This window comes from Myxocyprinus asiaticus, chromosome 4 (genome assembly GCF_019703515.2).
Source record: "Myxocyprinus asiaticus isolate MX2 ecotype Aquarium Trade chromosome 4, UBuf_Myxa_2, whole genome shotgun sequence".
In the NCBI taxonomy this organism is placed as follows: domain Eukaryota; kingdom Metazoa; phylum Chordata; class Actinopteri; order Cypriniformes; family Catostomidae; genus Myxocyprinus; species Myxocyprinus asiaticus.
The window spans coordinates 40079690-40093530 of NC_059347.1; the positions used below are offsets into that span (position 1 = coordinate 40079690).

The 13841-nt window shown below is 41.0% G+C and overlaps 1 protein-coding gene across 1 annotated transcript in view; it reads right to left on the reverse strand.

The window, feature by feature from the left end:
- Window positions 1-967: 967 nt before the first annotated feature.
- LOC127437534 (A disintegrin and metalloproteinase with thrombospondin motifs 15-like) overlaps window positions 968-13841 on the reverse strand; it is a 35915-nt gene continuing 23041 nt past the window's right edge. Inside the window, exons 4-8 of the mRNA XM_051692524.1 lie at window positions 10596-10882; window positions 9846-10023; window positions 9379-9554; window positions 4333-4508; window positions 968-4035 (exon numbers count right to left, since the gene is read on the reverse strand). Of these exons, the coding sequence (XP_051548484.1) occupies window positions 3216-4035; window positions 4333-4508; window positions 9379-9554; window positions 9846-10023; window positions 10596-10882 (1637 nt within the window). The 3' untranslated portion in view covers window positions 968-3215. The remainder of the gene's footprint in view (window positions 4036-4332; window positions 4509-9378; window positions 9555-9845; window positions 10024-10595; window positions 10883-13841) is intronic.

Genomic DNA, 13841 nt, shown 5'->3' on the forward strand with positions numbered 1-13841 from the left:
CCCAAACTAGTTGACAAAGTTGCAAGAAAGCTTGAAAGACCACACAGCTGAAAATAATAATAATAATAATAAAATAAAATAAAAAATACATAAAAAATAACAACTGCTCATCAGTGCAGACATGTTGCAAAGCTTTACAAAAATCTGTCCATCTCTTGTGTATTAAGTCAAATTGTTTATTTCCTACGGAGTAGGAAAGAATGGACACAAAGTTTAATGGGGTAGTGGTTTCAGACAGGATATTAAGCATAGTACTGTCAAGCCCATATTTCCATTTCTTGTCACTTAATATGTAAGGTCAGGGAGCAAAAGATGGTGGTTATGAGAGGCTATAGAAAAATGGTAACAAATAGTGAGAGAATACCACATCGTATCCTCCAGCCTTCCCAAAACGTTGCAGAACAAGGTGCCAATTCAGCTCCATAATGTACTGTTCCGTTAAAAGAAGAGTGAAGAATTCAAAGAGCATTCATACAGTATTTCATATCAGGATTCAAATAACGTTATGTTAGTGGCAGTAATAAAAATTAGAAGGAAGAATCTGGAGCATGGAAGATGTAAGTAAAGCATCTTTCATTGTTAATCAGTCTTATTTTATATTCCATGCAGGTCTTATGTAGGTCAGTTGAAATCAGGCTGTTTTGGCCACTGACATAACAATGCTTTCTGCTTGATGTAATGGACCTAGTCTGCCTTATTTCCCACAATGGACAGCCCTAACACTGTTCTCCAAGTTATATATTCCTTACTGATTGAGGTCAAACTGCCTTAAAAGGCTTGAGATGAGAAGCATGCAGCTGTTGCATTCATCTTGAAATACAACCTCTTTTTTTATTTTTTTATTTTTTTTTATTCCTGTGTATAGGCAAGACATGTTGTCAAGCTAAGTTAGCTATTGGGACAAATGGTACATTTGAGACAATTATCAAGAAACAACTGGAGAAAGGATACAAACTGTACAACAAAATATTTCTATATGTTTTATTTGGAATAAATACCTTGAAGCATTGATGAGGGAAATGTTTTGTTTGTATTTATGTATAACAAGACATAATAGGTATTTACATGACTTGTCTGTGCACAACCAGATGGATGTATACATGGTATACAAGCCCATGCAGGACATTAAAATCTTTTGCTGTACAAAAGTGCAAAAGAAAAAAATAGTAATACAGAAACCATCTTTTAGATGGACGATATGGTCACTCTGAAGAACCTTGATCACAAATGTAAAATGTTTAGTGTATTACAGGGATTTTCATGTACTGTATACAACGAATGACTTGCCACTGAAGCACAGGGCACAACACAACCTTGTGCCACCAGCGCTCAAAATTCATTTTAATAGTCATAATAACTTAGTTACAATGGCAACTGTACCAGACAGGGCATGATTATAGCAGCTGCACCTCTGGCTCTGTGGTAGGTAGAGAAGAGGAGGACATGTTCGCTAAACAGCATTACAACAAACAAAAAAAGATCTCTGGCTGAAAACTGGATGAGGAGAGAATGTGTTTGGCAGTACAGAACATGGTTGACAGCAAGAAATATGCTGGCCAGAAAAACTAGGTTTGTTGAGATAAATAACAGTGAGGGCTTGAAGGAGATGAAAGGACATGCAAAAATGTCTAAGGATAGAAGGCAAACATGCTAACACATGCTTAATGATAAAACACAGGCCTTGTATATGTAAGGCATTCTCCTGGCTGTTTTATTTGAAGGGGCTAATACATCTTTTACATCTTAAATATTTCCATGATCTGCACTTTGTCAAAATGGCCCATCTTGAGTTACTGTGTAAAAGTGTGAGTAAAAGTTGACCCTTGGATTGCATGCAAGGGCTTGATGGAATGTAGTTGTGCTTGGAAAAGTAGACTTCTAGTCACATTACCAAAATAGTGACTTATTTTATCTACATGATGTAAAGCACAGGGATAACCTGCTTCCTTGCTCTACTTGTTGTGAGCTGCAAAAAATGCTAATATTAAGTCTGTTTGTTGACACAAAGAATTTAAATTCCTCAAGCAAAAATAGGAGAGAGCTGCTGGGATGTTGTTGGTTTTGTAGTATAGCAAGATTCTAAAAAAATTTGAAAAACAAATAAACCAGTAAACCATTTTTTGCAAATATTAACCTCCTATTCAAATACTCCGGTCTCATCCTTGGATGTTTATCTTGATGCAGTTAATTTTCCCAATTCACTATTCACCATTATCTGTGCTTTGGAGAAAAGAGAGAATCAAAGGGTATATAGTTGCAACCAGTTCCATGCAGTACAAAGGCATTTTCTGGGTTAGTTTATTATATACCCTGTGGAATGTTTCTGTTAACTCAGATGGGGCATATCAGTGTTTGGGATAGCTTTCACTGCAAGCATTCATTAAAGATAATTTCAAACATCAGTTGCTCACACAAATAGAGATTTTTTACAAGGATGTTTGTGGAAAAAGTATCCATTCAGTTTAAGGGATAGTTCACCCAAAATTCTGTTATTATTTACTCACCCTAACTTTACTTGCTCCAAACAGGCATGACTTTCTCTCTTAAAAATAATATACATACTGTATGTATGTATGTATGTATATATATATATATATATATATATATATATATATATATATATATATATATATATATATATAAACTCGACTACATTCCAGGTTGTCTGAAGAGATACAATCACTTTATGTACTGAACAGAACAAAATTTAAGCCTTTAACCCTCAAATCAAATCATTAATAAAGCATTTAAAAATAAAATATGGCAGCTACACGATAACATCAAACCTCATTGGTGTTCATCGAGTTTTGTGACCAAATATCATGATGTCATATTCCATGTTTGGTCACAAGATTTGATAGAAAAACACAACTTAAATTGTATTCTGTTCATCACACAAAGTGGTTGTATTGCTTCAGAAGACATGGTATATATTGCATGAATTATATCAATTAACAATTTGGTTACAATTCGAGGTAGAATACTTTTGCATTTGTGTTCAAGCCTATTTATCAAATGACCTCAGTTGTCTGCCTCATAATGTTTCTATGGATGTTCATTTAATCTTTCCCATTTTCAGGCAGATGAGGCAATAAAAAATATGAACCAGAACAGTGTCTTTTTGTTTGTTCTTTTCTCTATTCTCTGAATAAGTAATTTGACAAAATGGAAGGTCCATGTATGGAATTAATGACAGGAGGAAAGGTAGGTAAGGATTATTTACAAGGAGTTAGTGAACAGAAGTCCAGCTCCTGTGGCTTCTTCTTGCCTGCACAGTGCTCTCTGGGTAGCAGCTTTCCTGTATTTGTAGCACAGCGAAGCAGGCGCCGTTTGAATCCCTTCCCACAGGTTTTGGAGCAGGGGGACCAGTCACCCACTTCCCACATGGGGCAAGGGTCTCCACATACCTGAATAGTACTAGGCTTATGGGCAGGGTCACAGTCCACCCCAGGCCCACCATCTGCAACAAGACACTGCACCATTCTCCTCTGGAGCCCATTACCGCAGGTAACTGAGCACATGTCCCATACTGCTGCCACCCACTTCCCCGGTGATGGTAGGCTATCTTTGATGTAAGATGGTGAGATGTTGTCCTTGAGCAGATCTGACTCTTTTCCACCTTTATTGATTCCTCCCTCTTCCCTAAGCACACTGTTTTCGGCATGTGTATTTTCATGCTTCTTTTGCACCTTGGTATCTTTACTCTCCCGTGGTAAGTAGAAGGAATAGCGGATGCGTGGAGGTGTCATCTGGCCCACAGACAACACTTCAATTATCAGGGCCTCACCAAGAGGCTTCACTGTCTGGAGAGTCTCAGAGGAACCGACGGTTCCACTGTAACGAAGCAAGCTTCCTTTTACTAGAATATCCTTCTCCATTGCAGACACCACATAGTTTCCATTTAGCAGGTACTTTCCCTGGCTGTTCTTGACGGCTAGATAGTTGTCATCACTCAAAATGCCCTTGTAGCCACGCTGCCTGATGTCGATGTTGGAGGCTCCAATGGGAAGCATGACCACAAAATTGTAACCATGTCTGATGAGAGAGTGAAAGGTCAGAAAAAGGATTAGAATGTTTTCAGATATCATTTCTACCTTAATTTGTCAATGGACGAATCTGTACCAAAAGCTATTTTATCATAATCTGAAGCAGCCCAAGCACCTCATGGACTTTTTAAAGGAGTTTAAATTAGATAATGATCCTAAGTGTTTGCAGAGATGTAATCTCCAGTCCAGGATGCCTTGATGATCAGTTCAATGCATATAAGGTGCACCAAAAGCATAAGAAATGCATTAATTCTTCTAAAATTCTTTATGACCCCAGTTCACTCACGCAGGCTTGGTGAAAAGGCCTGAGATCTTCTTGCAATTCTTGTTATCTCCTCCACAGACACCACACTTGTTAAACTTCTTATTGGAGCCTAGTTTTCCATCACAGCCTGCCTTGATGCATTTACCTTGGACACAGACTGATGAGGAGTCAGGAGAACATGGTGTTCCATCAACAACCTATAAAAAGCAGAGAAAAGCTAATTAAATGCCTGCAATCTTGAGGGCCTCTGTCCTTTTGGAGCATTTTATGGTGATAAAGACCATTCTTGCAAGGCCGTTTCAGACGATTCTGGCACCCTAGGTGAGATCCTTATTGGTGCCCCTGTCGGGGGGTGGGGATGAGGGGGGGTGTTTGGGATGCGTGGCAGTGGCCTCCTCTATATTTAATTAAGCTGTTTCTGTCAATTCACTATCTGTTGACAGTTTGTTTTGGGTTAAGTACACTTTCAGTTGAGCAACAGGGCTTATTGAATTACTATACTATCCAGTCTAGTCTCTTTCACCTTTGGCAAAAGAATGCATGTCTTGAGCAGATTAGAGTCTTTTAGTCTATTCAAGAGTTCAAGTTCTGAATAGTTGCTTCCGTGTCAAAGCCTGGTTAAAACAGCATGTCAGTCCCATAAACATACCTCTGCTGTTCTGAAGTGAGAGTGTTGGCCATGACGAAACTGTTGTGTCTTTAGTGCTTCATTCCACACGGCAATATCTCACAAAGGTAATCTCTTTCACCTTCTTTATCTCTTCTCTCACTTTTATTATTCCTTCCTAACCACTCTACTCTTTACACAGTGACATCTGAGGTAAGTGTTAAGCAGGCATGGAGCTTTCTTCCCTTGTAAAATGCCTATAGTAATATACGTTCTTAATTTCATGTTCCTTTTTCCTCCAATAAATTCTTAGATAACTCAGAAATTCTAAAATAACTCATAACTGTTTGGGATATTGCATGCATGGGCTTTCATGTATTAAACTGTAGAAAATGTATTTTATGATTTGAAGGTGTGTTAGGTTTACTATATCATTGTCTGCTGAATAATAATAATATGTTTTATTTATTAAGCACCTTTCCCACAGCTCAAGGTCGCTTTACAATAGAATGACATCATGACAACAAAATATGCATAAACAGAGTGAAACAAACAGTAATCACAGCAAACAAACAAACAAAACATTAAGATGTAGAAAAAAAAGTACTGCGAGAATAGATACGCTATCAACTGAGACTTGAAAGCCATGGTGGAAGAAATAATACGGAGCTCTAAATGGAGTGAGTTCCAGAGTTTCAGTGCCATGACACTGAAGGATCTACCAACAATAGAGGAAAGATGAAATCTGGGGACAGCAAGATGTTGAGAACCAGAGGACCTGAGGGAACACATTGGTCGGTAAGGCTACAGTAATTCAGAGAGATAGTGGGGTGCAAGGCCATTGAGGCATTTAAAGGTTAATAGAATGATCTTGTAATGGATTTGAGAAGAAACCGCCAGCCAGTGTAAGTCACGGAGAATAGGAGTAATATGGGCAGTATGACTGGTGTGAGTAACAATGCATGCTGCATACTGCAGTCTGACAATGAGTTTTGCAGGTAAGCCAATCAAAAGGGAATTACAATAATCAAGGTGAGTGGATATAAAAGCATGGACCAGAGTTTCTGTGTCTTTCTGACTTAACAGTGGGCAGAGACGTGCGATATTACGGAGGTGAAAGAATGCAGCCTTAACAAGGGAACTAATGTGAGGTTGAAATGATAAGGATGGGTCAAAGTGATACCCAAATGGTTTTCGAAGGTTTGAAAAGCACACCATCAATGGAAATACTCATATTAGATTTTTTTATCAGAGCTGGTAAACCAAATAACATAACCTCAGTCTTATCAATGATGAATTTAAGACAACTGGTTTGTAACCAGGTCTTAATTTCATTGAGACAATCATTAAGTGAGCATAGTGGGAGCGCAGCTTCAGAATGAGCCGAAATATAGATTTGCAGATCATCCGCGTAACAGTGGTAGTTAAAGCCATATCAACAGATAACATGACAAAGGGGCAGTATATAAATATTGAAAAGCAAAGGGCCAAGAACAGAGCCCTGCAGGGCTCCACAATTAACAGGGACACTGTGAGATTTAAATTTCTTAATAGAAATAAAACTTTGTCTATCATTGAGCTAGGATTTAAACCAAGAATGTGTCAGTGACTCCAACAGAAGAGAGTCGAGAGAGAAGTGTCATGACAAACTGTATCAAATGCAGTGCTCAGGTCCAACAAGATTAGAAAACCAATATTTCCCATATTTTTGATACAAAAGGGAGATTAGAAACAGGCCTAAAGTTGTTCAAATCAGAATGATCCAAGCCAGGTTTCTTTATAATAGGGGTGATAGCAGCAGTTTTCAGATCTTTCGGAGCAGAGGCAGATGAAAGAGAGCAGTTTATTAAATATGAGACAGGAGCCTAAATAATACAGGTACAACTTTTAATAAGGGGAGTAGGCACAGGGTCTAGCTGGCAGGATGATAAGTTAGATTTTGTAATTAACTCAGTCACAGAAGTTGGGCTGGTTGGGGTAAAACTAGAAAGTAAGTGGACAGGTTGATCAGGTGGTAGCCTGTTAGTAGATGGTGCAGGAGTTATAGTCGGAAATCAATCATAGATAGAGTTTTATTTTGTTTTGAAAGAAGTGGAGGAAAGTGTTATAATGCTCGTTCGAGCCCAAGGCGTTGTGAGAAGGGGGGTGAATGAGTTTATTTACAGTCCCAAACAGAGTTCTGGACCTACATTTAGAATTAATAATGACTGAGGAGAGATATGCTGTATGAGTGAAATTGAGCGCAGACTTTTGCAGGTGATCAGAAAATGCTGAAAAATGAACAACAAGACCAGATTTCCTGTGCAATTGTTCCAGACATCTACCAGTATGTTTTAATGTCTGAAGCTCAGTGGTAAACCATGGGGATGAATTTGAGGATGGCACCAATCTAGTTTTGACGGGAGCATGAGTTTCTAAAGCCTCAGAGATTGTAGAGTTGTAAATAGAGAGGATTTCAGAGGGACAGGAAACATCAGCATGATGAGATATGATAGAAGCAGAGATGGATGCAGAGAAAGATGATACATCGACAGCATTAACATTGCAGTACATTATTCTGGTTTTACATCTAGGCTTTTTGATAGCAAAAACAAAACTAAATTCAATGAGTTTGTGATCAGAGATCATAACATCAGAGCATGAAGTAGTTATATTGTCAATACCAAAAGTACAGATCAGATCAAGAGTACGAACATGAGAGTGAGTAGGACATTTTACATGTTTAACAAAATTAAAGCAATGAAGAATAGCCATTAGTTCATTAACAGCAGTACAATTAGTATCAACATGAATATTGAAGTCACCAAGCAAGATAACGGGAGGCTGCAGAACAGGAAAGGGTAAGCAGTTCATAGAGCTCAGAGAAAAAATCTGAAAAAGCCTTAGGAGGTCGATAAATTAGTAATGCAAGGAGGGCAGTGTGGACACTTGAGTGAACCTTGAATGCTAGATATTCAAAACATCATGAACTCACTGACAGGTTATATACGTGTTGTAGACCCTATAAAGAAATGTGTTCTCCTCATCCCCATAAAGTACTCAAGCTTTGTAATCTCCAGGGACTGACGCTTTCATTCATGAGATACAAATTAGGTCAATGAAGCACTTCGACTGACGAATATGTTTTTCAGTGAGCATTGTCAACTGGATAGATATTGTCATCACAGAAGGGGTTGCAGGGACTCCACTGTACTAACAATTTCCTTTTGCCCCAATGCCTCATGTTGTTCAAAACCCATTTGACATTTTTTTTCTTCTGTGGAAAGCAAAAGAAGATATTCAGTGGTATGTGAAGCCGGCACCACACCAGCCGATTTTTCCAGAGATTTTCAGGAGTGAGTTTCATAAACATAATCGCAAGGCGGAGGGTGACAATGCCCGCATTAGCGTCTGACAGTGGGAGGTCATTAATCCCTTGACCGTCGGGACTCCCTGCTGAGTTAATGGTTACAGCAATGGAAAAAAGGATCCGACATGACAGAAAAAATTGTTTGCCAGGGCTGGCCCTTGTGTTCTCAAGTGACAAATGAGCTTCTTCTTTTACTGAGAACTGATAAGACATCAAGCTGATCTGAACGTTTTCATCTGCAACCGTACTTAGCTGCATATCATCACAAAGATTTGACATCTTTCAAAAATAGTCCACTGGATCTGTTCCTTTGGTTTATTTGCCTTGTTGCTTAGCAATCCTATGGACTGTAATCCATGGTGATTCTGTCACCAAGCATTTTTCCTGTGTTTTTCTCCTACACTAAAATGACTAATGAAATCAGAAAGCAAAGGCACAACAGGCTGTTTTAACTGAACATAATATGCAAGCTGCATATGGACATACGCATTCTACGGCAAGCCTCGAGGGATAAATACACTATCACACACTTTCACAAGGTAAAGTTACTCCATGAATCACATTCTACATCACTCTTTTACAATTGTTTATGCTCACACGGTACTCCTGTTGTTATTTCAGCAAGCTCCACGTGACAGGAAATCAGAGAGAATCGCCATTCTTAATCGGCAAGTGTGTCATACCTCAGACTGAAGAAAGTGAGATCTCAGCAAAACAGTCTGCAAGTGTGACACCCTCAGCCAAAATGTAGTTGTTTGTAGTCTGCTAGTGTAACACTGGCTTTAGTTTCAATCACCATTAACTTTTATTGCATCTCCATACAATGAAAATGAATGGTATAATGAGGCTGTCATTCTGCCTAACATCTCCTTTTGCATTCCATGTAATAAAGAAGAAAAAAAAAAGCTTTGGACAATATGAGGGTGAGTAAATGATGATTGAATTTAAATTTTTGGGTTATCTATCCTTTTAAATATATTTCACATACTGTAGTTCTACAACACATGCTTTTTGATGCCTTCAAACCCAAATGTTTTGAAACACTTGAAACACTATAAAACATGTCTAAAGGTGGTACACAGTGAGTAACTCACTGCCCCAAAGTGCTCACCTTTGGGGCAAGAACGTAGAAGTAGCCTGTTCCATTTGCCCTGCAAATCAGCTTGCACATATCTTTGATGGAAACACCAGAATATTTGGGTACCCATACCACAGAGGGGGTAAGCCGGTTAGTGTTTAGATTAAACCCATTGTAAGCTTCACACTGTTTCTCACGATAGCTCTTTCCTACAGGAAAAAGTAATGGAGATAGAAACAGAAACAAATGTAAGAGGGGATGTATAAATTAACTTTTATCTTTTACCTCATTTACAGTGCTTCTCCAAACCAGAATTTTAATTCTAACCACACAGAAAGAAGCTTGTATGATTTGAATCCCTAAATAATTTAAATGCCCATTTTAGGTATTTTATGTCTATTGGTCATACTCCACAAGTAATGCCAAAATGCATCAAAACAGTTATTCCAAATAATAAATAATCCTTGTATGAATTTATAATCTTTTTAAAGGGTTGAAACCTGTGTCGAGGCATGGGGTGAGGTTGCAGGAACGGTATTTGACCCTCACTCCTTGGCAGTATTTGCCCCCATTAACTGGCACGGGGTTGTCACACTCTCTTTTTGACAGCTGCACTCCACCTCCACAAGTTCTGGAGCATGTTCCAAATGGTCCCCATTTACCCCATCTGCCATCCAACTAAGAGAAAGAAACAGGAAGAGGTAGTTGTCACAACTCACTTGACCATTTAAAATTTTGCCTTTACTATGGACACAATATTTTACTTCTAATCTCCAAATGACTTGACCATTGAGATTAACATGTCCACAGCTCATGTTCAAGATTGCTAAGTAACAAGGCAAATAAAGCAAAGGAACAAATCAAGTGGAGAATTTTTTTAAAGATTGACATCAATATGTCAAATCTTTGTTGTGGTCACATTAGGGTGCATTAGAATACATGAAAATTTACATTACAATACATAATCGATGTGGTCACGTGTTTTCAGCTATCTCAGAATGTGGTTTGGTGATCGGATCACAAGTCCACTTGTTATCATATCATTCAAGATTTTAATACCAGGTTTAAACTGAGTCAGAATGAGTCAAGCGATGTAAAGCGATGTTTGATAGGGTCAATGGCTACTCTTAAATACAGATGCATGCCCTGTCGACAGGATCAGACAAGGCAAACAATCTCCATTCTTTCTTTTGTTCTTTTCACAGTATCAACCTACAGCTTTAATCTGTGTGTCTGTTGTGTTAAGTTACCTTAGTTTTGGAGATCTCCTGTTTCTCTACACAGGTACCACGCATGCAGAGCTGTCCATCCCCACAGCTAGTTCCATCTGCCCACGGAAAGTGTCTTGTCTGGCACACCAGTTGCCCACGAGTCTTCCCTGTGCACCATAAGCGCTGACATGGTGCCTGCATGAACAGGCATGGCTTTGAACTAGCTCCGAAGGCAAGCTCGCACTGCCGCTCTAAACCATATGATGCACCAGGGAGCACTTCTGGTAGAGTTAAAGGTTTCTGAGGTTGGTCCAAGAGACAATCACCTGCATAGATGCCAAAAACTGAAATTAAAGATTCACTAGATGATTGACATGTGGCCATGATATATTTGGCCTAGATTTTTGTGTTTATTGGTATACTGTACTGTATATGCTATATATATATATATATATATATATATATATACTGTAGAAAAGTGCAAATACTAGCTCTTTTCGAGTTTCTGAATACCACTGTAAACCTTCACATAAACACTCCGATCCGTGTCCAGTCAAACAATTCCCTCAGTCACTACACTGTTTCAAGATATAGATCACGGAATTGTTTCAGACAGTTACTTAATCTGATCTTGTGATGCCTATTTCTTTGAAGACAGCATCATCACTGATATTCTAGACTCATCCATCACTCTATTTAGCCTCATGCACACCTATATACACACAAATGGGCAGCTACAGCAAGGGTCTTATATATCTCTTCATAGATTTAGTATTATATTTTATTATAACAATAATTATCATTCCATAAACTTTAGGAAATAGTGTAAGTGTAACTAAGCCTTAGGTTTTAATAATAAAAACGGGGGTGTATGAGTCCCCAAACATTTATGGTCAGAAGATTATGTTTCATTAATATACATTACACTGTACATAAAAATTCAAATTGATGCACAGATAAATTAAAATTCACTTTCATAGCATTCACTATATACAAATATTTATGTATCATATAAACGTCCTGGTTACTTTTGTAACCTCCGTTCCCTGATGGAGGGAATGAGATGTTGTGTCAATGTAGTGACACTAGGGGTCACTCTTGGGAGCCCCAAACACCTCTGCTTTTTTTTAAAAAAGATTTTTTAAATTGGCGAGTGGAATTTGCATGCCACTCCCACGGACATACGGGTATAAAAGGAGCTGGTATGCAACCACTCATTCAGGTTTTGTGCTGAAGAGCCGAGACCAGGTTCCGGCCATTTCAGCGGGTAGTTCAGCGTTGTGGCAAGAGGGACACAACGTCTCGTTCCCTCCATCAGGGAATGGAGGTTACGAAAGTAACCAGGACATTCACTATCTGTCACTCACTCGACGTTGTGTCAATGTAGTGACACTAGGGGTCCCTATACAAAACGGCACAACTAGCTGAACTGTGTTACGTGAAATGGCAGTGTGTGACGGGCAGACTACTGTGTGCCTCGTAGCCAGTGCACCAGGCCATCACATAACCTCCCCCAACGCTCTTATGAGCGTCGAATGGTCCATTAGGAACAAGTCGGCTGCCCAACTATAGGGACAGGCTAGCCCAGCTGAGGCCTATTTTCCCTCTCTTTTCTCCCCAAAAAGAGTGGAATTTGTTAACTGACTAGGAGCCATAAGTGTCTGCGTCAGAGGGTGTCCCTCCCAAGGGGAAGACACCGCGGACACCACACCCTGCCCAAAAAGGGGGGGGGTATTCTGAGTGGAATACATCACACGGTCTTACCGAGTCTTGTCGGAAGTATGTCATGTGGAGAGGTCCCATGGTAGGTCCTACCCGAAGGGGGAGGAGTTTCTACAGAGCATGGCGACTGGGGGCAGAGGGGCCTCTGCCCAAGGAAGATGCAGTTTGCCATCAGGGAAACAATTTTGCGGAAGATATCACATGGGGTCGCCTTCGGGGAACCAGCACATGTGGAGCACCTACCTCAGTACAGGGGCTCATAGTGCACGTTTCTCTGCAAACTCAACTGCCAGAGGGCTAAGGAGGAAAGTCATCCAGGGATCACAGTCTGTGAACACGACTGGGAGTCAAGAGCGCATGTCTTCACCTCAAGGGAGTGGAAAGGCGCTATGCGCAAGCGGTACACCCGGCCAGTTTGTTCCAGAACTTACCTGCTCGTGCCTGCCAATACACGGGATGAGACTGGCTCAACCCGGAGATTGTAGAACCTCACAAAGGTCTTGGGTGTTGCCAAGCCCATTGCTCTGCAGATGTCTGCCAAAGAGGCGCCACTGGCCAGGGCCCAGGAGGCCGCCACACTCCTGGTGGAGTGGGCTCGTAACCCCGCAGGGGGTGGCACGGCCTGAGCTTGATATGCCATTGTGATGGTGTCAATGACCCAGTGGCCGATCCTCTGTTTGGAGACAGCGCTTCCTTTCCGCTGTCCACCAAAGCAAACAAAGAGCTGCTCGAAGCTTCTAAGGCTCTGCGTGCGATCCAAATAGATACGTAAAGCTCGCACCAGACACAGTAACGCCAAGGCTTGGTCTGCCTCCTCCTGGGGCAGCGCTTGCAGGTTCACCACCTGATCCCTAAAGGGGGTCGTGGGAACCTTGGGCACATAGCCCGGTCGGGGTCTCAGGATCACATGAGAGTAACCCGGACCGAACCCCAGGCAGGATTCACTGACAGAGAATGCCTGCAGGTCCCCTACCCTTTTGATGGAAGTGAGTGCAGTCAGGAGGCAGTCTTCAAAGAGAGTGCCTTAAGCTCAGCTGACTCCAAGGGCTCAAAGGGAGCTCCCTGTAGACCCTGAAGGACTACAGAGAGGTCCCACGAGGGGAAGAGACGTGGTCTGGAGGGATTCAACCTCCTAGCGCCTCTCAAGAACCTGATGATCAAGTCGTGCTTCCCCAAATACTTACCATCTACTCCATCGTGATGAGCCAAAGTAGCGGCTACATACACCTTCAGTGTGGAGGGGGACAGCTGCCCCTCCAGCCTCTCCTGCAGGAAGGAAAGCACTGATCCGACAGCGCATCTCTGGGGGTCTTCGCGTCGGGAAGAACACCACTTAGCGAACAGACACCACTTCAAGGCATACAGGCGCCTCGTAAAGGGAGTCCTAGCCTGAGTGATCATGTCTACCACCACAGGTCCCTGAGAAAGAAGGTCCTTCCTCAGGGGAATTCGCCGGGGGGGGGGGGGGGGCTGTCGTGAGGAGCGTGAGATCCGAGAACCACGTCTGGGTGGGCCAGTAGGGTGCTACTAGGATGATCTGCTCCTCATCCTCCCTGACCTTGC